Consider the following 26513-nt stretch of genomic DNA (forward strand, 5'->3'; position numbering starts at 1 on the left):
TAACCAGACAATGCAAAAATAGCAAACTCTAAGCACATGATTTTGCTACTTTTCGCACTTTCTGTAAAAGAGCTAGCTGACATTAAAGAGCTATTTACAAAAATTAGCAAGCAAGTTACTTGTGGATTTAATATACTCACATGAGGACTGGTCTTTCCTTATTGGAGGCTAAGTGAAAATAAAGTGGACCATGACTTGTAGCTTTATGTTGATAATTTTCAAATACTCCAACGATGCTTTCCAATAATTTTTTTTGGTCTTTTTTGTCATTTCTAGGGCCGCACCCGTGGCACATGGAGGTTCCCAGGCTAGGGGTCCAATTGGAGCTGTAGCCGCTGGCCTACGCCAGAGCCACAGCAACACGGGATCCGAGCTGCGTCTGCGACCCACACCACATGGCTCACAGCAACACCGGATCCTTAACCCACTGAGCAAGGCCAGGGATTGAACCTGCAACCTCATAGTTCCTAGTTGGATTTGTTAACCACTGAGCCATGACAGGAACTCCCCAATAATTTTATTACTCATTGTATGGTGCCATATTATGCTTTCACACTACTGAAATCTCCCATTTCCATAATCCAAACACCAAAAAAATCACTACACATTTCCTTAAACAGTCAAAAACAGGTTTACTGGAATGTTTTTAGTTATAGCTGAAAGGCAGCAACGTTTATAACATTTAGCTTTTGCTATACCCATAAACCTGTGAAAATTGCTTGCAAAGCAATCATAACATGAGAAAAATCTTGCAAAGATTGGTTGAATGGTTATACATGTCTTTCAGCATAATGATTTGGTACTCTACAGAGGCTCCCTGACCACCAGTCTGACTCCCAACTTGATGCAATGAATCCAAGTCTTTATGCCATTAAAATAACAGTATGAAATATTGTTATCAGTGTTAAATTATATACACAGATAGTGAACTGGCAAGTACCTAGTTTCAAATCAGACCCTTGGAATATGGTAAAATCGAGGTTGCTATTATCTTTGCCTTAAACATAATTATTAAAAGCACATTTTGTTGGAAGGGGAGAAGATAACTGGATATTCTCAGTGCTCCAATTTGAAGTGACACTTGCCTCTTAATTTCTTGAAAAAGAAGCTTTGAAAGTTATATACATGGGTTTCATTTAAATTATGCAGCAATCTTTTATTACTGTCCCAGATTTTGTTTAATGAAGATCTGTCATCAAATCAAGTATGGTATTTCACAACTACAAGAACTGCAAGAGAAAAAATGAAAGAAACATATCAAAATCAGATTCATATGCTGTGTTAGAAATAATATTCCTAAATGTAGCTGTGTCCATTCTGGAAACAGGTAATTATAACTTTTATCTGAAATGATAAACGGGAATGGAGAAGAAAAAATATAAAACAACCTTAATGTCTAACACTGGCATTTTGATCAGATTATGGTATCACTATAGCATAAAGCGAATTTTTTTTTTTTTTTTTGCTATTTCTTGGGCCGCCCCTGCGGCATGTGGAGGTTTCCCAGGCTAGGTGTCGAATTGGAGCCATAGCCACCGGCCTACCCCAGAGCCACAGCAACGCTGGATGTGAGCCGCGTCTGCAACCTACACCACAGCTCACGGCAACGCCGGATCGGTAACCCACTGAGCAAGGGCAGGGACCGAACCTGCAACCTCATGGTTCCTAGTCGGATTCATTAACCACTGCGCCACGACGGGAACTCCCGAAAATATTTTAAAAATATTTAACAACATGGGAAAATACTTACAATATATTGTTTGGAAAAGTACATATATGATCTTAGTTTTTGAAATATTTGTTTATATGTTAGGAAAAGACAAAGTACATACAGTAGTTATATTAACAATAGCTCTCTGTGGGAAAATAACAGCTGCATTTTATTTTCTTCTTTATGCTATTCAACTTTCCATATGCTCAATTCTTTTTCATCTTGTTGGGTTTTTTTGTTTTTGTTTTTTGTTTTGTCTTTTGTCTTTTGAGGGCCATACCCATGGCATATGGAGGTTCCCAGACTAGGGGTCCAATGGAAGCTGCAGCTGCTAGCCTATGCCACAGCCACAGCAACGTGGGATCTGAGCCACGTTTGTGACCCACACCACAGCTCATGGCAACGTCAGATCCTTAACCCACTGAGCGAAGCCAGGGATCGAACCTGCAACCTCATGGTTCCTGGTTGGATTCGTTTCTGCTGTGCCACGATGGGAACTCCCATATGCTCAATTCTTGATACTTGGAGTAGTTATGTTCTCCAAAGTCACCACAAACACTGAATGAGTGCATACTGAACTATTGCTCTGAGGGGAAATACAGGGTTAAATTCCTGCAGGCCCTTGGATACATTTTTAAAAACCAATCAATACGTAACCTGGTTTTATATGTTTCTGTTTGAAAAAACCTTATTTAATATTTACTGTTGACTCATTAACACTGAACTCATGGCCACACATCACACCTGAGCTTAGCTAATACATGTATTTCCTCCCCAAGGCACATCACAGCCTTGTGCTTAACCCCACTGGACAGCATTTCAGTAACAGCGAAGTCACCCAGATGCACAAAAAATGTGAGAAACGTGGCATTAAACAGACCCTGAAGGACACCTGTTTACTTTGAGATGAAAGTAGAAGGCAGAGCATGACCTCGTTAGACATTAGCTGGGAACGTGCAGGTCAAAAAACTCAAAGTTTGCACTTCTCTTAATACATCAGCCAATGACTCCGAAAGCACCGGGGTAACTAATCAACGTTAGTTAGTGGGTGAATTAAAAAACACAGAATCCACAAGTGACTCTTCTTTGCAACAAAACCTTTTTTCTGTTTAAAAACAGTATTACCTGGAGTTCCCACCATGGCTCAGCAGGTTAAGGATTCTGTGTTGCCATAGCCGTGGCTCAGATTCAATTCCTGGCCCAGGAACTTCCATGTGTTATGGGTGCAGCCAAAAAAGAAGAGTATCACCATGGGATTTTTCAAATGGTTATTCTGAGAGATACTTGCCAAATCTTAAAAAAAAATCTCTATAGGAGTTTCCACTGTGGCTCAGTAGATTAAGAAACCAACTGGTGTCTGTGACTTTGCTCAGTGAGTTAAGGATCTGGTGGTGGTGTGAGCTGTGGTGTAGGTCGCAGAAGTGGCTCAGATCCTGCATTGCTGTGGCCGTGGTGTAGGCTGGCAGCTGCAGCTCTGATTTGACCCCTTGTCTGGGAACTTCCATAATGCTGCAGGTGTGACCATAAAATGGAAACAAAAACAAAGAAAAAGAAATCTCTGTAAACACAGATAAAGCAGCTTTAGAGAAAAGGAGATATTAAAAATGATCCAACCAGAGAAAGACAAATGTAATAGCACTTACATGTGGAATCTAAAAAGTAACACAAATGCATCTATAATACAAAACAGAAACAGTCTCACAGTCAAGAAAAATTTATCATTAGCAAAGGAGAAAGGGAGGAGGGGAGGACAGATTAGGAGTATGCAGTCAACAGATACAAACTACTATACGTAAAATAGATAACCAACAAGAATTTACTGTATATTATAAGATATTGAATATAGTTCTGTGCTAATCTATAATGGAAAGTGATGTGAAAAACACTGAGCTGAATCAGTAATCTGATTCTGAATCAGTGCTCTTAATCACTTTGCTGTATACCTGAAACTAACACAATATTATAAATTAATTACAATAAAAAATTTTAAATGATATTTTAAAAAGAATATTAAGGAAAAAAGGGGCAAGAGTTATGCTTTAATGACTGAAATGAAGCTCAAATCTACAACAAAAATTATCACCTGGAGTGAATGGATAAAGAAGATGTGGTACAAATGGACAATGGAATACTACCCAGCCAAAACACCCCCGAAATAGTGCTATTTAAAGCAGCCTGGATGGAACTAAAGATTATCATGCTAGTGAAGTCAGTCAGAAGGAGAAAGACAAATATCACATGATAGCACTTGTAGAATTTAAAAAATGATACAAAAGAACCTATTTATGAAACAGACTCACAGACTCAGAGAACAAACTTGTGGTTGCCAAGGTGGAGAGGGCTGTGGGAGGGATGGAGTGGGAGGTTGGGGTTAGCAGACGTAAACTATTATATATGAAGGGGATAATCAACAAGATCCTACTACACAGCACAGAGAACTAGATTCAATGTCCTGTGATAAACTATAATGGAAAAGAATATTTTCAAAAAAGACTGTATGTGTACATCTGAGTAACTTTGCTGTATAGCAGAAATTAACACAACACTATAAATCAACTACTTCAAGAAAAAACTATCATCTGGAGAAGTTATCTGGATTTTTCTTCAAACACAATATTGCAAAATTCAATCTGCCAAACCTAAACGTTAATAAATGGAAAATGAGTATTTGGTCCTGAGCATAATAGTAAACATATTTGGCCTCAATCACTGAGCCCTGCATTTTGGGGACTGGGGTTGAGGGTAGGACAGGGGTGCTCTTTGAGTAAGTGATGAAAGACAGACTTTGTCACCATAAAAATGTACATACGCATATTCACATAAAATTTTACATAGTGTTTCCAGAGAGCTATAGATTTAGTTTAAGAGCTCCTGGCTGGGTCAGAAGTCATCACACAATCCTAATATTAGTCATACTAAGTCAACTGAAAATAAAAAGGAAATTTAAGTAAACTTCAAAACAAATGATACCCCCCAAAATTAATAATCCAGTAAATACTTACTGATAATCACTAACAAAAGGATAGCAGCAACCAAAGCCATGATGGCTTTTATCTACAACACACAAAAATGCATAAGAAAGATGAATGTTTGACTTGTTAATAAAGACTGTTGTGCTATTTACCATATTACACTAACTCATCAGTGGACAGGTTCACCCCTTAAAAGGTTTCCAAATTTAGATTCTTCATGAATAACTTCATTTAATAAGTTGCCTAAGAGCACTGTGTGTCAGTTCCCCAGTTAAGAGAGAAAACTTAAGATTAGTCCTTAGCTACTTAACACTTTAGGTTCACATCCTCTCTCTAGAAAATTGTCACATTCCTCATTTAATCCTAAAATGCATAAATTATTTCATTTGATTTTCCTGATGATTCAAATGAAAGCCTTGTTTTTATCAAACATTTTCAGAGATAAGCAATTTAAGATGGTTCAATCAGAAAAAAGACACCCAATTATTATTAACACAGGAAACAATCTGATGAGTATCACAAACAGCAACTAGGAGTAGCTAATGAAATGTTTCTAAAATAGAACTACTGGAGAAATTTTAGTGCCATTACATTCATGACAAGAACAAAAAACAGATTAAATGGAAGCTTTGCAATTTGAATATCAGGTGCCTATTAAAATTATTATTTATGGTAACCAAAAAGTGTAGAAACAGATTCAGATCAGATGGATAGAGGAGGTACATTTCCCATAGGTGTCTAGGTCCACATTATATTATAAAGTGACAAAGTGATCTTTAGTGACAAAGCAATTCAGAGAATATATGGAAGACTTGCATTTTTTAAAAAAACTGAAAACATTTCTAAATTTGGGATTGTATATTTTGTACAATATTTTGTACATTACCAAAATATTAATTTGCCCTGTTAATCTGTGCTAGACTTAACATTTAAAAGATTTAGATGGAAATATCAATATTAATTTTAAAACACCTCAGTAAATAAAGTCTCAAACACTGGCCAGGAAATATTTACAATCAAAAATACCAGTTACATATTCATGCATGACCAAAGTGCTCTTCTTCCAAAGGACATGGACAAAAATCTGTTTCTCATTAGACATACAAGAGCCTCAGAGCCTCCTAAGATTGTTAAGAGAAGTGTCAGTGGTTCTCCCCACCTGTTGGATAATTTTGTTCACTTATTTTTTGGTCTTGTCTTTTTTAGGGCCACACCCACGGTATATGGAGGCTAGGGATCCAATTGGAGCTGTAGCCGCTAGTCTACACCACAGCCATAGCAACTCGGGATCCAAGCCACATCGGTGACCTACACCACAGCTCACAGCAATGCTAGATCCTAACCCACTGAGTGAGGCCAGGGATCAAACCCGTGTCCTCATGGATGCTAGTCAGGTTCATTAACCACTGAGCCACCACAGGAACTCCATTTATTTTTAAAGTTGGGTTTATTGAACATACTCTACATAGAATAAAATTCACTCTTTTAAAGTTCATTTTGAGGGGAGTTCCCGTCGTGGCTCAGTGGTGAACAAATATGACTAGGAACCATGAGGCTGCGGGTTCGATCCCTGCCCTTGCTCAGTGGTTTAGGGATCCAGCATTGCTGTGAGCTGTGGTGTAGGTCGAAGAGCCGGCTTGGATCCCCTGCTGCTGTGGCTCTGGTGTAGGCCAGCAGCTACAGGTCTGATTAGACCCCTAGCCTGGGAATCTCCATGGGCCGTGGGTGCAGCCCCAGGAAAGAAAAAAAAAGTTCATTTTGATGCATTTTGACAAACATGTAATTATCAACCACCACCACCACAGTCAAACAGAAGACTCTTTCATCACTCCAAAAAGTGCTCTCATGCCCTGCTATAGTCAATCTCTACCCCTCCACCTTTAGCCCTGGGCAGCCTCTGATCTTTTTCCTGTCCCTATATCACTTTCATTAGCCCTTTCTAAATAAGCATAACTTAATTTGGAATATGGTAGTGATATAGAGACTATTTATAAGTATAAATTAAGGATATAATTCAACTTTTCCCCTTAAAAGTATACTATTTCTTTGATCTGGACCCCATAAAGTATAAAGTGAAAATCTTTAGATATGACTAGGCAAAATACACATTATTTTATTAATGGGAATACGGGGAAAGGAGGTGAATGGCTCGTGGACCTTTTGTTCTTGCAATCTAGTCTCCACGATAGAAAATTTATTCACTAAAGAAAGTAGAAAATTTAAATTCTAGATGAGAGAATTGTTTCTTTCCCCATGTTCTATTTCTGAAAGTAAGTGAGTTAAACAGATAAACAAAACTGAATAAATCCAAGGCAACTCTTGGAAGAAGTCCTTAGCATATCATCAAGTTTTGAAAATTATTGCTAAACTTGAAAATGAGAGACTAAAAACAATGAGTTATATCTAAGATTTTCAACAAAGCCAAAAATGATACACAGTTCCAGGAGGAAAAAGGAAAGATCTGCTTATGTGACATGAAATTTGCTATGAAATCTTAAGAGAAATAGTTTTCTGTTTAATAATTAGTAGCCGTAGTTGATTTAGGAAGTAGATTCATTTGTATAAAATGTTTTATAGGAATGTATTAGCATATAAAGATTCCCAATTTTTTCCTTGTTACAAATTTTTCTTTTATATTTTATTTCTCTGGAATAACAAAGGACAGTGGGATTTTTTTAGCTCCATTTGCCGTGTGGATTCTGACATATAAACTGGATTTACTTTTTCAACCCTTTTCAAATGAAAATTTTATTTTTCTCAAGTTGCATTCTACCTTTTATTTATTTATTTTTGTCTTTTTAGGGCCACATCCATGGCATATGAAGGTTCCCAGGCTAGGGGTCGAATCACAGCTACAGCTGCTGGCCTATGCTGCCACAGCAATGCCAGATCCAAGCCTCGTCTGCAACCCACACCACAGCTCACAGCAATGCCAGATCCTGAACCCACTGAGTGAGGCCAGCGATCGAACCTGCATCCTCATGGATACTAGTCAGGTTCGTTAACCACCAAGCCATGATGGGAACTCGCAGTCTATGTTTTAAATAACTCTATGTAATGCTATATAGGTTGTTCCAAAAAGATACTAATAATAAATTATAATATTTCTTACACGGTAAGTCTAGAGGTAGCTAAATTATTGATAAAATGTGGATTACTCTCTGTGAAGAAATCTACAAAAACTTCCTTTTAGGCATTACTTGATTTCTTATTTCTGTCCTAAAAGGTATTAATTCAACAAATATTTACTGAGCACCCACTGTGTCCCAGGTTCAGAAGATATACTAAGAGGCAAGACAGTTATAGGACCCGTCCTCACAGAATGTAGAAAGGCCCTTTCTTCTTCATGTCTTTGAGTACCACTGGATATGCAGCAACCTATCCAACATCTTCTGATTTACTTACTTTGCATCCACGCCACCACATTTGCCTTCGAAGTTGTTTGGATCTGTTGCTGAAAGCTGTTGCATTATCCGATAAGCTTTCTATATCACATAGAGGATGAAGAGAAGGATTAAATGACCTAACAGGCATCTTTTATATAGTCACACAAAGATAAAAAATATTAATTTCTACTCTGCAAATCTATTCCCTTTTAAGCATGAAAACAGTATCTTTTCTCTCCTGCACTCACAAACTCTGGCATTCTTTATTCTAGAAAAAAACCAAAAAGCAAAAAAAAAGTGGCTGTAGGTTAGTTTGCTCAATCCACTTTTACAAAAAGAATAAGAGAAGTCTTCCCAGGGCCTCACCACTTTCAAATAAATTTATGAATTATGGCAGAAATACTCTTTAGAAATTCAAACACTTGGCACATCTATAGAAAAAAAACTTATACATGGAGAAGGCTAGATGCTTAGAAGATACCAAAAATGAATGATTTTGGAGCAAAACAATATGAATTTTAAAAAGTGGTTAAATAAGTTTTTTGGTTACACAAGTCTACCAAAGATTACTCAGATATTCATTCAGCCATTCGTCATTTAAACAATACGTGAATGCCCAATAAATGCCAGGAATTGTTGTAAGTCAAAGACTAACATTAGTGAGTAAAGAAAGGTTGCTAAGCTGCCAGAGAAAGCATATGAGAATAAGTTTAACATAAGTGTTGAAAAGAAGTGATTAGACCTGTCCTTGAGATCAGGAGAAAGGACAGGAACATAATAGGACAAGACAAAAAAATACTCTTTAACTCTTCAACAATGAACTTTTAATTTTTCCATTCTCAATTGATTGATTAAAGAAATACAAGATAATTCAAAGTAAAGGGAACTTAAGTTAAAACATTAAAATCATAAATGCCCTTTTTCCCATGTCAAGATTCCCAAACTTTGGCTAGAAAAGTGGGAGAATTATCAAAACACAGATTAATAATATCAAGAAATATATGAAGAGTCTGTACCTGATTTGTCCTGTAGTTCATCTAGTCTCTCCCCTCTTTCAATTACCTTTGTAATATTTTCTTGCATGACATCAATGACTTCATCCACCTGATTCTGAACACTAGTTTAAAAAAAGATTAAATATAATTTATTTCTCTTTTGTAAATTTTACAACTTTTAATATTTTCATTAGACATGATAGAAAAAGTAAGTTCCCAGAATTATTCAATTCTAAAAAGTTTAAGACTTGTAGCAATGTTCCTTCCATGTGAGTGCTTGAGTACTCAGGCAATTAAAAGATAATATGATATAAATAAAAGCAATATTTAACTTAGTTTATTCTTGGCCATTTCTGCAAATTAAATGTACTGTCAGAATGCTCAGTAACTATAGAATTTAGTCAAATAGCTTGACTCTAAGTAATGTTTCATCTTCTTTTCAACAGGCCGTGGAGATACCACATAGACACAGCTATACATGCAGGTCATACACTAAGGCTAACAAAAAAACTTGCCCAGGAATGTAAGAAGCCTATAAAAAATATTCAGTTTTCAAAATGGAAAGGTACAATGTGTTCTAGGATACGACACTCATTGGGTACACTCATGGGTTTCCTCTTAAATAGAGTTTAAGACAATAACCACCACTCTGGAAGGTACTGAAGCGCTCATGAAGAAGCAAATAGGAAATATTTTTTTGTTGTTCTTTAAAATGAAAAAATGATTTTCTCCTTTATATTAGGTGATTAGAGCCTGTTCTAACCAAACTTCAGGATGTCCAATGAAGATTTATTCTAAATTCAAAATTTTAATAACTGCTTCTCAGCTGCCTACTCTCTCTCACAAGTTGCCCCTAGAGTACACAAACATAGAAATTTTGAATTAAGTGTCTAGTTGCCATTTGTTGCTTCAATCATTAGACAAAATGTTACCTTAAAATTAGTTTATGAAATAAGTCATGCCAGTGAAATATTTATTTTTTGTGTGGATTTGTATCTGTTTCCAGTGAAATATTTAAAAGGACAAAAATAAAATGAACTCACAGTTCTTACAACTGTCATAACAAAAACTTTAAAATTAAAAACTGTTTAAAGTGGATTACTAGCAACTATATAAATAAATATATATATGTTTTAAATAAACTAGGATATGCAATTGTCCTTTCTAGTTGGGGAAGTGTGTCAATTTGTCAATTATCACCTAGGGATTTCATAGTGCACAGCTCCTCATGGCCCTCTATATTACTCCTCCAACTAACCAACTGAGTTGGGGGTGAGGCATGGTCATGTGTAATTTTGAAAGAGTTCTATTCCTTTCCTATCATGAAGCTGTATCTTCCAAACCTTTGCTTTAGGAGTTCCCGTCGTGGCACAGTGGAAACAAATCCGACTAGGAACCATGAGGTTGCAGGTTTGATCCCTGGCTTCACTCAGTGGATTAAGGACCCAGCATTGCTGTGAGCTGTGGTGTAGGTCAGTCACAGACGTGGCTTGGATCTGGCATTGCTGTGGCTGTGGTGGAGGTCGGTAGCTGTAGCTCCTATTAGACCCCTAGCCTGAGAACCTCCATATGCCACAGGTGCGGCCCTAAAAAAACAAAAGATAAAAAAAAACAAAACAAAAAAACCCTTTGCTTTAAAAACAAAATGAAGGCCCATTTAGACACAGACAGTTTCAGAACTATTCTCAGATTCAAGAAGCAGTTACTATGTTTGGTGATAGTCACCTCCCTCTTATATTAAAAGCATTATGTACACCCACTGATAATCTGCACATAGACTTCAGGGTTCATCATAGCTTCCTAGAGTTCTGTGCCTCCCACAAAATATACTACTGAAGTGTATAAAACTGAAGTGTAACCAAGCTAGGAGATGAATTGTCTTCTGCCCAAACAGATCTGAAACAGCCCCTGAATTCCTAAGATATCTTATTGCAACTCCGTGGCAGAGAGCTAAAGACGTAAAATCTTATACAAGAGGAGTTCCCGTCGTGGCGCAGTGGTTAACGAATCCGACTAGGAACCATGAGGTTGCGGGTTCGGTCCCTGCCCTTGCTCAGTGCGTTAACGATCCGGCGTTGCCATGAGCTGTGTGGTGTAGGTTGCAGACGTGGCTCAGATCCTGCGTTGCCTGTGGCTACAGCTCGGATTGGACCCCTAGCATGGGAACCTCCATATGCCGCGGGAGCGGCCCAAGAAATAGCAAAAAAAAAAAAAAAAAAAAAAAAGTCTTATACAAGAATAATGGGACAGGAGTTCCTGTAGTGGCTCAGTGGTTAAGGAATCCGATTACGAACCATGAGGTTGCGGGTTTGATCCCTGGCCTCACTCAGTGGGTTAAGGATCCGGTGGTGTAGGTTGCAGACGTGGCTCAGATCCCGCATTGCTGTGACTCTGGCGTAGGCCATCGGCTACAGCTCCAACTGGACCCCTAGCCTCGGAACCTCCATATGCTGCAGGTGCGGCCCTGGAAAAGACCAAAAAAAAAAAATAATAATGGGACAAATACTGAAGCAACTAATCAATTTATTCAATAAATAATTTTATATTTTTAAATTTTTTTTTCAGGGCCACACCTGCGGCGTATGGAGGTGAGGGGAAACAGGAAATAAGCATGTAAATAAATAAATACTTGCACTTAGTGTTAAATGCTAAGGCTCAACAATGCAAAGACTGCCTATTTTCTCACTTTCGTAGCTCCAGTACCTGCAACATTGCTTGAGACAGATTATGTACTCCATATATAGCTGCTGCATAAGAGAACAATTTGGGTATAAGTCCTGCAAATCATACCCAGCTTCTTGAGAAACAAATATGAGGCAGTGAATACAGAAGTCTCCATTTAACTATAATGGAAGCAGAGCTATTGTTCATCAAAGGCCAATCTTGACATTCTCAAGTAGTTATTTTCCATCCCATACAAGAGATAATAGCTTAAAGTAACGCACAGCAGGGTGGAAATGGACAAAATGTACTGCAGCTCCTACACGTGATCAGATACTAGCTATTACAGGTATTAATATATCTATTCTACATGTGATTTTAAAACAAAAGTAGAATAACTGAAGGAATAATTATGGTCCCAGATCCCTATAAGTAAAGACTACACAATTATAGGCAGATTGATTAGAACAGAACTCATAAAATTCCAAATTCTTACTAGGATGTCATAAACCTAGGGGTATTACCTCAATAACATGACACACATGTAATAAATCTTTTAGGCTAATGGGGAGCATCCAACATCTTAATTTTTCTACCAAGTGATTAATAAAATACTGTTATTTCCTCCTTCGCGTATTACTATCCAGTGGTGTAACATGCTCAATCCAGCTAATGTATAACCCTCATTCAATCATAAGATGATGTATAATCTCATGACTGTGCTTCTATATTTTCAGATATTTTCACGCCCAGAACATAACTTTTATAGAAAAAAAGAAAATTATCTACTTCTTTAGTATAATTTTTTTGAAGTGTAAAAACACATATTTCCCCATGATCTTTTATATTTTCACAGCAGTTACAATACTTTGATTTCTCTCAGTATTTTATGTTGATCTTATCCTCATTATTATACCATCATACCTTAAAAACAGAGACTGTCCCACTCAGCTGTTTCCCAGGTCATGTGAAATGTGCCCAGTAGAAAACTGGCATTTGACAAATATTTTCTGATTTGAATTAGGTATTTAATTTATTCAAAAATATTTACTAAAGGGTTATTATGTTTTCACTGAGGATACCAATGTGAATGTTATGAGCCTGATCCTCAGCAAGACTACAGTCTAGCGGAGAAGACCAGTAGCTAGCACTATACTATCATGTTAAATGCTATAGGAGCAGGAAGCCCATAGTACCAGTTGTGTAGCCCAGATGAATCCAGCCTGGACAGAGATAGCATCAAGATCATAGTGCTCTACAAATAACAAATGCTGGAGAGGGTGTGGAGAAAAGGGAACCCTCCTACACTGTTGGTGGGAATGTAAATTGGTACAACCACTATGGAGAACAGTATGAAGGTTCTTCAGAAAACTAAAAATATAACCATCATATGATGCAGCAATCCTGGGCATATATCCAGACAAAATTATAATTCAGAAGGATACATGAACCTGTATGTTCATAGCAGCACTATTCACAATAGCCAAGACATGGAAACAACCTAAATGTCTTTCAACAGATGAATGGATTAAGAAGATGTGGTACATATACAATGGAATACTACTCAGCCACGAAAAAGAACAAAATAATGTGATTTGCAGCAGCATGGATGCAAACAGATTATCATACTAAGTATGAGAAAGTCATGCTGAAGTCATAAGTCAGTATGAAGTAAGTCAGAAAGAGAAAGACAAATACCATATGATATCATGTACATGTGGAATCTCGAATATGGCACCAATGAACCTATCTACAAAATAGAAACAAACTCAGGGACACAGAAAACAGACCTGTGGTTGCCAAGAGGGAAGTGGGAGGGAGCGGGATGGACTGGGAGTTTGGGGTTAGTAGATGCAAACTATTACATTTAGAATGGATAAGCAATGAAGTTCTGCTTGTTCAGCACAGGGAACTATATCCAATCTCCTGGGATAGACCATGATGGAAGATAATATTAAAAAAAAGTATATGTATGTATGGCTGAGTCAATTTGCTGTACAGAAATTGGCAAAACATTGTAAATCAACTCTAGTTTAATTAAAACTGTTAAATAAAATTAAAAATAGAGATGGAGGGAGGCTATGTGCCAAGGAATATAGGCAGCATCTAAAAACTGGGAAAGATAAGGTAATGGATTCCCCCCAAGGGCCTCCAGAAGGGAATGCAGCCCTGCTGACACCTTCATTTTAGCCCAAGGAGACTCACATTAGGCTTCTGACTTGAAGGACCATATGAGAATATATTTATGCTATTTTATGCAAAAAAAAAAAAAAAAGATCTTAGTGCTGTGAACTGGGCAGAGTAAAGAAAGATGGTGGGAAAGTCCTAGGCTAAAGGAATAAGATGAGCTATTTCAGGAACCAGTGCTTAACTAACTGGATATGGATGATGGAGTTGGGGCAACAAAAAGGGTAGAAGACTTCTAGATTTAGAATTTGAGCAACTGAGCGGATGCAGATGATGGTCATTAACTCAAATAGCAAATCAAGAACTCAAAGGAAAAGCAAGTTTTCGAAGGAGGGGCAGAGATTTGTATCACTTGCAGATAGAGTCATGTGGTAGAAGAGAGGACAGAGGAGAGAATATACCCAGGAAAAAAAAGATATGCAGAAAAAAGACATTTTAACACTGTTTTAAATCCTCCTTAGAGTCTGACAACACTGGTGTTCCTGACATGTCTCTAATTATCACCACTAACCAGGAAAGCTGCGTGTAGAGAGGCCAGGCTCTGGATGCGGACAATTCTTGGTTTGCAGTTCAGTGCTACCACTTACTATGTATGTGGCTTTGCAAGTCACCTTACAAGCCTCTTTGGGCCTCATATTTTCTCATCTTTAAAATGAAGACGATAATTTTTCCCTTATGAGAATTAGGTGTGACAGTGCTTTTTAAACACTTAGCATGGTTCCTAACGCTCAGCATGTGTTTAACATCAGTGTTTCTCTATTAAGAAAAAAAAAAGTCCAGGAGTTCCCATTGTGGCTCAGCAGTTAACGAATCTGACCAGTATCCATGAGGACAAAGGTTTGATCCCTGGCCTTGCTCAGTGGGTTAAGGATCCGGCATTGCCGTGAGCTGTGGTGTAGGTTGTAGATGCAGCTTGGATCCTGCATTGCTGTGGCTGTGGTGCAGGCCAGCAGCTACAGCTCCAATTTGACCCCCAGCCTGGGAACCTCCATGTGCCCTGGGTGCAGCCCTAAAAAGCAAAAACAAAACAAAACAAAACAAAACAAAAAACAACAAAAAAAACCAGCTCATGTTCTGCAATTCACACTCATCCCTTATTTTATAAAGAAAATATTTATTTTCATAGTTAACACCCCCATCTTGTGGCCTTTTCAGGTACTGTTGACAACACAAGTTTTAAAGTTATGGTGTATTTTTGCAACTATTCACATATACATAGTTATTCATCATGGAACATTTATTGGAGGCCTTATAAAGAAAGTTAAACTGATTGGACTAAGGCTATAGTTAGGAGATTTCCTACCTGTGGCAGAGAACGTCTACAATTCATTAGAGTGGCATTTATAATGCTATTATTTAATTTAAAAAGCAAAGGAAACATTCCAAAGAGAATCATAGTTTTTCGTTTTTTGGCTGTACTGGTGCCATAGCAGTGACAATGCCAGATCCTTAACCCTCTAAGTCACTAGGAAACTCTGAGAATCATACATTTTATATAGGCATGTGAATATTTAAAATCTTTCCCCCAGAAAACCTCCCCTCAAAAGTAACATTGGAATACTAGCGAACCCATTAAAAAGACCTGCTGTATAGTATACAGAACTATCCTGAATATCTTGTAATAACTTATAATGGAAAGGAATCTGAAAAAAAATATAACTGAATCACAACATTGTAAATCAACTATACTTCAATTTTTAAAAAAAGTGATACCAGGCATTTTTGTGGGATTAATCTGTTATTAACACACCAACTGAATTCAAAAAGCAATAATGCTGCTGATTCACACAGTCAAGAAACACCCTGTATGGAAATTTATACATTAAGTGGTGAAAACACACCTTAAAGAAACTCACCAGTGCTAGCAATTTTAGTTACTAAACTAATGCCAGGAATTTGTCCTTGGGCAAGTGGTGTGGCAGGATGTGCTCCCCCACCTTGGGCCATTTGGGGCACACCCTTGAGTCACACTCTGGTAAGATAAGCATACATGAGGTTGTGCCAACAAGATTTAATTTGTGCATTTTGATGAGTGATCCCCTTCTAAGTAGGTCTGATAAGCCTTCAGCTCTAGAGTAACAACCATTATACTTTCTCAACAACACTTACTGTTCTAAAATTCTGTGATTACCACTAGAGAATCTCATCCTGAGTGAAATGAGCCAGAAAGACAAAGACAAATACCATATGATATCACTTATAACTGGAATCTAATATCCAGCACAAATGAACATCTCCTCAGAAAAGAAAATCATGGACTTGGAGAAGAGACTTGTGGCTGCCTGATGGGAGGGGGAGGGAGTGGGAGGGATCGGGAGCTTGGGCTTATCAGACACAACTTAGAATAGATTTACAAGGAGATCCTGCTGAATAGCATTGAGAACTTTGTCTAGAGACTCATGTTGCAACAGAAGAAAGGCTGGGGGAAAAATGTAATTGTAATGTATACATGTAAGGATAACCTGACCCCCTTGCTGTACAGTGGGAAAATAAAAAAATTATTAAAATAAATAAATAAATAAATAAAAGTAAAAAAAATAATTCTGTGATTACCAAAGTTATTGTGGTAATTTAATATGTACATATACATATTCGTGTGTATGCGTGCTTGGCACTTACTAACAGACATATATTCTGTAATGCCCACTCTGCACAACTGGCACTGGTTTTGTGGTTCAGCTGGAAAGCCATACTCAAGAGACTCACTAGGCCATACTCAATACCAGGCTCACCCTGCAGGTCATCAGGCAGGAAACAAAGCACGCTGGCAGGAAAAAAACAGGTGTGACTTCAGTGGGGTCCTCTTCTCCAATGGCAGTTTAGATAGATATAGGAGTCAATCTGGCTCAGAGAAATGTAACGACTCTGCCATGGCATCCTTGCAAACTTGAGTGCTTTGTGATCCTTCCGGAACACAAGAAGATGCGTGGCTTACAAGGCCATCTCCCACTCACCCCCCCCTCTCTCCTAGAAGACTGTCATGGGCAGTTTCATAACACCTCCCAGGTTCTGGTGGCATCTGAGGCTTTGTGCAGCATATATCCACAGACTATAAAACCACTTAGCTGCAATCTAGAATTGGCTCCTTCGTAACAGGGTACCCTACTCCTCATACCGCAGCCACCTGGGCTCTTCTATTTGGGTATCATCATTTTTGGTGTGTAGGACAAGAATTGAAGGAGCTGGCACCTCTGGCTACTCTTCCTTTTACAATCTATGGAAATAATAAACTGTCCAGCTCATTATACCTTTACTGGCCAAATCAGAGACTTGAAGCAGTAGAAACTCTCTCTTCTGTTGGCCTTGAAGAAGCACACACCATGGATTCTACAGCTGCAAGGAAGTGAATTCAGTCAACAACTACTTGAGTTGTTGGTGAGACGCTTCAAATGAGATCAAGGCCCTGGTGACACCTTGTGAGACCCTGTACAGACGGCCCACCTAAGCAGTGACTGAACCCTGGCCCATGGAAAATTTGAGATGATGAAGGTGTGTTGTTTTAGGCTGCTAGGTTGGGGTAACTTACCATGCAGCAACAGAAAATGAAAACCTCCCATTTAGTACTCAAACCAATTTGTTGGTGCCTTGGTTCTGCATTACAGAATCCACTAGCAAGGCTTAGGTGAAGTGTGGACCTGTATCTTCACACCAACAGCTACCTGACGAAAGCCCAAGTATGTCATCAGTACCCCATTAGATGATCCCTCCCACTATGTGCCATCTGCATCCAGATTTAGGGTAGCAACTACCCCTCCCTAGATGTACAAAAGAGCCATTCAGTTTATAGCTATTTGTAGCTTGGTCAGTTTCCAGGGCTATTTAACTCTCCATTCATTCCTTCTCCCTCTTGTCAGGACTCATATACTGCTAACATGAAAAACATTTCACTATAGCATTACCCACCATCTACTACCAACAATACATATAGCAAAAGCTTTAAATTGAAAATCAATGAGCCATAAAACTTGTATCATTAAATGGGTTAGGATAAGTAATAGATATGAACAAATTCTGGAAGTATCCAAAAAATACTGTACTTCAGAAAACTAAATCTATATTACTTTTATTATCATGCTGAAAATAGCAATCAAGCTATAGATTTAAAACCAAAATAGGCCTTGAGATTATGCTAAGTGAATGGGTTTGATACATGGTAATAAAATTAAGTAAAAACCAACAACCAAGAATTGCCTTTCCTTAGCTATAATTAAGAGGTAGCTTTGTGAAAATAATAGGAAAGACTGGGTTTTTACAACCTAGTAGTAATATTTAGTCTACATCTAGACTCAGCAAATTTTTCCCTAAAGGGACAGATAAAAGAGAGCTTAGATTTTGTGGGATGTAAGGTCTATGTCACAAATATTCAGATCTGTCATTGTAGTTTGAAAGCAACCAAACGATAACAGGAATGGCTGTGTTCCAGTAAGACTCTATTTACAAAGGCAGGTGGCAGCCAGATTTGGCTCACAGGCTATAGTTTGCTAACCCCTGGTCCATAGGGAAATATATGATAATCATTTAAACAAATGAGTATCTCACAAACTTACTGCTTAATTTTATCATTTCTAGGTCCAAATCTTGGTCCAGATGGTCCCCTTCTGAAAACAAAACACCAAGTACATATTAATAATGAGAGTGTTAAAACAAACAAAAACCAAAACAGAAAATACACGCACAGAATTCTAAACATGGATTAACTATTTAAGGAACCACATTTTACTGGTATTGCTGGAAATGAATGATATATAATCATGTCTGTACCTCATTGCTATTTAGTGCCATCACAACCTGATTCTTCTTCTTCTTCTTCTTTTTTATCTTTTATTTTAGGGCTATACCCACGGCATATGGAGATTCCCAGACCAGGGGTCGAATTGGAGCTGTAGCTTCCAGCCTATGCCACAGCCATAGCAATGCCAGATCTGAGCTGTGTCTGTGACCTGCACCACAGCTCACGGCCACACTGGATCCTTAACCCACTGAACGAGGGCAGGGATCGAACCTGAGTCCTCATGGATGCTAGTCAGATTCGTTTCTGCTGAACCACGATGTGAACTACTGATTCTTCTGAATGTTATCACTTTTAATATAATTCTTAGTCACAGGAAGTTCGAATCATTAAACTCTGAAATACCTTAACAACTAAAGTGTCAGTGACTATCACTAACTTTATGATCAATTATGAAACACTAGAAGAACAATTCACGTTGAATTTAGGCTTTAATGAAGTACTACTTTTCGGGGATGGATACATAGAAAAATCCATTCATGATACTAAAATTTTTCAAGTTTTTTTTTTATTGCTTACCTTAAACCAATGTAACTAAAGGGAAATAAAGAGTCTATGAAAATATTAATATATCTCAAATTATTCTCTCTCCACTATTAGCAAGGGTATTGTTTAAACCAAGCCATTTTAATATTCTAGAAATGAAAGTTGTTGGATATTTTAAGTAATTCTCCTGATGATAGAGAGTAAGACATAAACTACAAGACTCAAGAAAGAATAGGTTCTATACCAGTTAAACACTATCTCCCCATTCCCCCTTCTCCCAGCCCTTGGCAACCTCCATTCTACGTTGTGTCTCTAGGTATCTGACAACTCTAGGTGCCCCATGTAAGAAGAATCATGTAAAGTTTATCCTTTTGAGACCACCTTCTTTCACTTAACATAATGTCTTCAAGGTTCATCCATATTGTGGCATATGTCAGAATTTCCTTCCTTTTTAAGACTGAGTACTATTCCCGTGTGTGTACATACCAAATTTTGTTTATCTATCCATTGACAGACACTTGGGTTACCTCCACCTTTGGCAACTGGCAACAATCCTGCTATGGGTGTTGATTAATTTTCAAAAATTATTTCAGAATTTTATTTGCTCGGTCTCCCTCCCTCCTTTTTTTTTTTTTTAATTTTTGTCAAGAGCCTTTGTTCAGTGGTGTCTCCCTTTCCATACACAGACAGAACCACAGTGTGTGGGAACTGCATTTTCTGTCATCAGGCCTTTTGGAAGATGTACAGGATTATTTGGGCGTGAACCTCCAGTGCCTACTGCTGGCCTAAAAAGTTACCGTTTCTCACTTACATCAGGTAATCACTTAGTTAGCCAAAGCATCTGACCTTCTTTTCAATACTGAATTCTTTTTTGACAGGTACCTATTGCTCTAGTCTAATGCTTATCACTGTAATTGGCACAGTGAGCAATTAGCTCTGTGACTCTGGAAATCTTGTTATCCGTCGGAAATTATCTTCCCACTTCATCTGACCTCCCTGCCAGCAATGATACTACTTCCTGGATTTGCTTTCCATCCTGTAGGCTCTTTTTGTCTGTTGCTTCGTGTCAATTACTTTTTATAAAGTGCTTTTATTTGAAGAAACTCCACAATATTATAACCAAGAGGGAGGTAAATGTATGCTCCCAGGCATATCCCTCTACATCAACCTCCAGAGAAAAGCTCCTGACTTTGCAAATAAAACCTAGGCCTGTATGAGAGCCTTTTCTGGTTAAAACTGCAAAGGATTGATCAGGTTAATTAATTCTGACAGAGTATCAAGGCAATTCAATGGGGAAAGGATAATCTTCTCATCAAGTGGAATAACTGGGTAGCCATATTTCTCCCACCACCCTGCAAATTATCCTTTACCCTTACCTAAATCATATATAGAAAAATTAATTACAGACCTAAATGTAGCCAAAACTATAAAACTTCTGGAAGAAAACAAAGAAAATTTCAGACTTTAGGTTTAGAGAAGATTAGAGAAGATTTCCAATGTAAGCAAAAACGATAAAAGAAAAAATTTAACAAACTGATTTCATCAAAATCAAAACTTTGACCTTCAAAAGATGCAGTTACAAAAATGAGATGATTAAGTTTCAGACTGGGAGTAAATATCTATAAAACACATATCTGTCAAAGAACTTGTATCTTAAATATGTTTAAAAAACCCCCACAACTTAATAAGAAGACAAATTTAGAACTGGGCAAAAGATTTTTTTTTTTTTTTTTGCTTTTTAAGGCTGCACCCGCGGCATATGGAGGTTCCCAGGCTAGGGGTCAAATCGGAGCTACAGTTGCCAGTCTATTCCACAGCCGCAGCAACCCAAGATCTGAGCCGTGTCTGTGACCTACACCACAGCTCAAGGCAAGGCTGGATCCTTAACCCACTGAACAAGGCCAGGGATCGAACCTGCAACCTCATGGTTCCTAGTCAGATTCATTTCTGCTGCGCCATGATGGGAACTCCATAGAACTGGGCAAAAGATTTTAACATGTATTTTATCAGAGAAGATATGAAGATGACAAATATGCAAAAAAACTATGTTCAGCATAATCTGTAAATAGGGAAATGCAAATTAAAACCATAATGAGATATCACTACACATCCATAAGAGTGGCTAAAATTAAAAGAATGACCATAGTGTTGATGAGGATTTAGAGCAACTAGAACTCCCATACAATGCTCCTAAGATTATAAAATGCTACACCACTCTGGAAAACAGCTGTGAACATACATTAGTCATTTCACTCCTATTTACTCAAGAGAAAAATGAGAAGTTCTGGTTGTGGCGCAGTGGAAGCGAATCCGACTAATACCCATGAGGATGTGGGTTCGATCCCTGGCCTCATTCAGTGGGTTGGGGTTGCCCTGAGCTGTGGTTGTAGGCTGACAGCTGTAGCTCCAACTCCACCCTCTAGCCTGGGAACATCCATATGCCACGGGTACAGCAAAAAAATATAAATAAATAAAAATGAAAGCTATAATAAAAAGAGAAAATGAACTATAAGTTCACACAAAAGCCTGTACATGAATGTTTATAGCAGCTTCATTCGTTACAGCTAAAAACGAGAAATACCCCCAAATATCCATCAATGAGTGAATATGTGAATGAAGTGCGGCATGATCATACAATGGAATACCCCTCAGAAAAAAAGAAACAAACTACGGATATATGTGACACCATGGATGAACCTCAAAACAATTACGAAGAGTGAAATGAAGCCAGTAAAAAAAGAGACATACTGTATGATTCCACCTACAAAAAAATTCTAGAAAATACGAACTACAGCGATAGAAGGCAGACCAGTGGTTGCCTGGGGACTGGGAGAGTGAGAGATTACCAAGAGGTATGAGGAAACTTTTGAGGCGATGGCTACGTTCATGATTTGATTCTGGTGTACAGTGAGTATGTCAAAAGTCATACTGTATACTTTTTATGTATTTTATTGCATGTCAGTTATACTTCAATGAAGCTATTTTAAAAACTTACAGAAAAAAGTCCTCTTCTTCATCTGAATCATCTTCTAAAAGATTTCTCTGTCAAAAAAAGAAAAAGACTTAAGTTTTCTGATTCAGAGGGGATTACAAACTAACAGTGGGCGGGGGGAGGAGGGGTAATGAAACAAGTTTTATCCTGGTGAAATTTCTAAACTCCAAGCTTCCAGATAAAGGGAAGAGTAATTAATTACATGTGCTTCGCTGGAAGCTTAAAGATATGGAACCACACCTGCAGAGTTTCTAAGAAAAGGCTTACAGTATCAGAAACCTCTGACCAACCACAAGGCAGAGAGGTCTCCGAGGCTGACGTGGGAGTAAGGAATGCAGACAATCAGGAAGGAGCAAGTCCCTTCCCCTCCCTCTGCCTTCCAGTCTCTCTCCATTGGCAGAACCTAAGAGGGAGCCAGGAGACAAAGGCAGTTGCAGAGTCTTAACTCCAGCATCAAAGAAAAGAGTACACAAGGCAGGTTTGGAGCTGAGAGACAGGGCTTTATAACTGGCATAGTCCACTTTCTAGCTACTCAGCCCACAAAGAGCCCTCTACACCTATTTGAACTTGCCAACAAAAGTAACTTCATACTTTCACCTTGTAAGATATAACTGTTTTCCTTAAAATGAGGAAGGTCTTTCCCAAAAGGGGAAGACAGAGTTCCAAAAGAGCAAAACCAGAGCCTTCAGGCCTCCAAAAACTCAAATAGTATACAACTTGCAGGCAGAATAATGGCTCCCCAAAGATATCCACATGCTAATTCCTGAAACCTGTGGATATGTTTCCTTGCAAGGGAAAGGGGACTTTGCAGAAGTGATTAGTCAAGGATCTTGAGGTGGGAAGATCAATATGGATTAATCATGTGGGCCAAAAGTAATCACAAGAGTTCTTAAACAAAAGAGTGGCAGAAGTCTAAGAGACAGAGACAGAGAGGGGCGAGAGAGAGGAAGGGACGTTAGAAGATGTTACACTGCTGGATTTAAAGATGTAGGAAGGAGCATGAGCCAAAGAGGTCAGGCAGCCTCTAAACACCAGGAAAGGCACGGAAACAGCTTCTTCCCTATAAACTCCAGAAGGAACACAGATCTGCCAGCACCTTGATTTTAACCCAGTAAGACCTATTTTGGACTTCTGGTCACCAGAACTGTGAGAAATTTGTGGTAATTTGTTACAGCAGCAATAGGAAGCAATACACCACCCATGTACCTTTTCTGAGGAAATTACTCAAGGAATTATATCAGCTACAAAGAACACTAAATCAGAACAAAGAACCTAAGGTGATTGATACACTCAGTACCTCTAAAAGGATGATGATAATGTGGTTGTGAACTATAAAGTGACTATTGAAAAAGAAAATGCATAATATAAAGAAAAACTTTTAAAGAATCTAAAATTTGTCTAACAAAATCCAAAAGTGGAGAGTAAAGCGAGGAACTAAAAGCAAAGTAACATGCTCATCTTGGTGGGTAGAGGAGTGGAGGAAGGGGGAAGAGGCTTAGAATGAAAAAGTAAAACTACAGAAGGGACATAGTTTCTGGCACATTGATAGAGAACAGAGATTTAAACATTACTGTGAACATATAAAGTTAATAAAAGAGAGAAAAGGAAAGAGGGAGAAAGGAAGGGAATTTTTAACTGCCTAGTGGTCCTGGGGCAGGGAGAAGATGTGGGAAAATAACCAGTTTCACAAAAAAGTTAGGGAAAACGTAAGAAATATAATGAATATCACTATATCTATGTATAATAATAAATAATACACAAAAGTAAGAAAATGAAGAGCGATTTCCTGTTGTGGCTCAGCCGGTTAAGACTCGACTTGTATCCAGGAGGATGTGGGTTCAATCCTTGGTCTCACTCAGTGGGTTAAGGATCTGGCATTGCCACAAGCTGCGGCTCGGATCCAGTGTTGCTGTAGCTGTTGCAAGCTCCAGTTCAAGCCATAGCCCGGGAACTTCCCCATATGCTGCAGGTGCCGCCCCAAAAAGGGGAAGAAAAAAAAAAAAAGAAAGAAAGGGAGAGAGAATATATTCAATATTCACGTTTGAGTGTCTTATATGCACTAGGCATTGTTCTAAGTATCAAGCACCAGCTTTGAACAAAACAGACAAAGTCTGAGCTCCTAGAGAAAAATGTCTGGTAGTAATAAGTGTTATGCAGAGAATTAAAATAGAGATGGGATAAAATGTGAAAGGGTGACTAAAAGAGATTAGGTTGTCCTAGAAAATTATTCTCAAAAGGTGAAATTTAGGCTCACCTCCAAACAATAACAAAGATACAACCAAAGATCAGGATGAAAAGCATTTACTGCCAGCAGAGGGGCCAGTTAGCTCAGAAAAAGTCCAAATATATTAGTTATCATAATAAGTATGAATGGTTTGAACTCTCTATTAAAAATAAAAACTATACGTGATTAGAGTTCAAAACATTCCTGCCAATATCCATTTAAAAGAAATCTACCTAAAATAAATGTTAAATAAAGGATGAAAAAAGGATGTGAGAAATATATATTAGCAAATTCTAACAAAAAGAATGTGAAAGTTAGCAAAAGTACTATGAAGAGAAATTTTAGGATAAAAGCGTTAAACAATCAAATAAGCTTTTTACAATGACATGATGCATAATAACACCAAGACTGAAAAACAATGAATGTTTATATATACCAATATAGCTTCAAAATACATAAAGAAGAGCTGGTCAAATTACAAGAAGAGACGGATATATTTAAAACCATAAGAAAGATTTAACATATCTTCGGGGATGGACAATAGACAAAGAAATCAATAACCTAGAACTTTGTACGCAGTGAATATTATTTTCAAATATTTAAGAAATGAATAAGCCATAAAACAATTTTTAGAAACTCATTCTTTGGGCATAATGCAATGGAAATCAAAACAATAAAAGGAAATTTTTTTTTTTTGGTCTTTCGTCCTTTTTAGGGCTGCACCCATGGCATATGGAGGTTCCTAGGCTAGGGGTCCAATCGGAGCTGTAGTCACTGGCCTATGCCAGAGCCACAGCAACGCGGGATCCAAGCTGTGTCTGCAACCTACACCACAGCTCACGGCAACGCCAGATCCTTAACCCACTGAGCAAGGCCAGGGATCGAATCTGCAAGATCATGGTTCCTAGTCAGATTTGTTTCCACTGTGCCACAACAGGAACTCCGAAAAAAGGAAATTTTAAAATACTCTTCTGAACCCAAAAGAAAACAAAAAGACAACTTACAGAATGGGAGAAAATAGTTTCAAATGATGCAACCGACAAGGGCTTAATCTCTAGAATATATAAACAACTTATACAACCCAGCAGCAAAAAAGCCAATCAATCAATGGAAAAATGGGCAAAAGACCTGAATAAACATTTCTCCAAAGAAGATATAGAGATGGCCAACAAACACATGAAAAAATGCTCAACATCGCTGATTATAAGAGAAATGCAAATCAAAACTACCATGAGATATCACCTCACACCAGTCAGAATGGCCATCATTAATAAATGCACAAATAACAAGTGCTGGAGGGGCTGTGGAGAAAAGGGAACCCTCCTACACTGTTGGTGGGAATGTAAACTGGTACAGCCACTATGGAGAACAGTTTGGAGATACCTTAGAAATCTATACATAGAACTTCCATATGACCCCACAATCCCACTCTTGGGCATCTATCCGGACAAAACTCTACTTAAAAGAGACACACGCACCCGCATGTTCATTGCAGCACTATTCACAATAGGCAAGACATGGAAACAACCCAAATGTCCATCGACAGATGATTGGATTCGGAAGAGGTGGTATATATACACAATGGAATACTACTCAGCCATAAAAAAGAATGACATAATGCCATTTGCAGCAACATGGATGGAGCTAGAGAACCTCATACTGAGTGAAATGAGCCAGAAAGACAAAGACAAATACCATATGATATCACTTATAACTGGAATCTAATATCCAGCACAAATGAACATCTCCTCAGAAAAGAAAATCATGGACTTGGAGAAGAGACTTGTGGCTGCCTGATGGGAGGGGGAGGGAGTGGGAGGGATCAGGAGCTTGGGCTTATCAGACACAACTTAGAATAGATTTACAAGGAGATCCTGCTGAATAGCATTGAGAACTTTGTCTAGAGACTCATGTTGCAACAGAAGAAAGGCTGGGGGAAAAATGTAATTGTAATGTATACATGTAAGGATAACCTGACCCCCTTGCTGTACAGTGGGAAAAAAAATAATAATAATTTAAAAAAAAGTCATATATAAGTCAAACAATATCAATGAATTTATGTTGTTTAAGCCAAAATAAAATAAAATAAAATAAAATACTCTTCTGCTAA

General features: G+C 38.0%; 1 protein-coding gene across 2 annotated transcripts in view; it reads right to left on the reverse strand.

The window, feature by feature from the left end:
• Nucleotides 1-612: 612 nt before the first annotated feature.
• Nucleotides 613-26513, reverse strand: part of VAMP4 (vesicle associated membrane protein 4) — a 35041-nt gene continuing 9140 nt past the window's right edge. For both annotated transcript variants that reach the window (XM_047752944.1, XM_047752945.1), the window contains exons 3-8: nt 22183-22229; nt 18460-18510; nt 9086-9186; nt 8089-8168; nt 4714-4765; nt 613-1229 (exon numbers count right to left, since the gene is read on the reverse strand). In XM_047752944.1, the coding sequence (XP_047608900.1) occupies nt 1201-1229; nt 4714-4765; nt 8089-8168; nt 9086-9186; nt 18460-18510; nt 22183-22229 (360 nt within the window). In that variant the 3' untranslated portion in view covers nt 613-1200. The remainder of the gene's footprint in view (nt 1230-4713; nt 4766-8088; nt 8169-9085; nt 9187-18459; nt 18511-22182; nt 22230-26513) is intronic.

This window comes from Phacochoerus africanus, chromosome 11 (assembly GCF_016906955.1).
Source record: "Phacochoerus africanus isolate WHEZ1 chromosome 11, ROS_Pafr_v1, whole genome shotgun sequence".
NCBI lineage: Eukaryota > Metazoa > Chordata > Mammalia > Artiodactyla > Suidae > Phacochoerus > Phacochoerus africanus.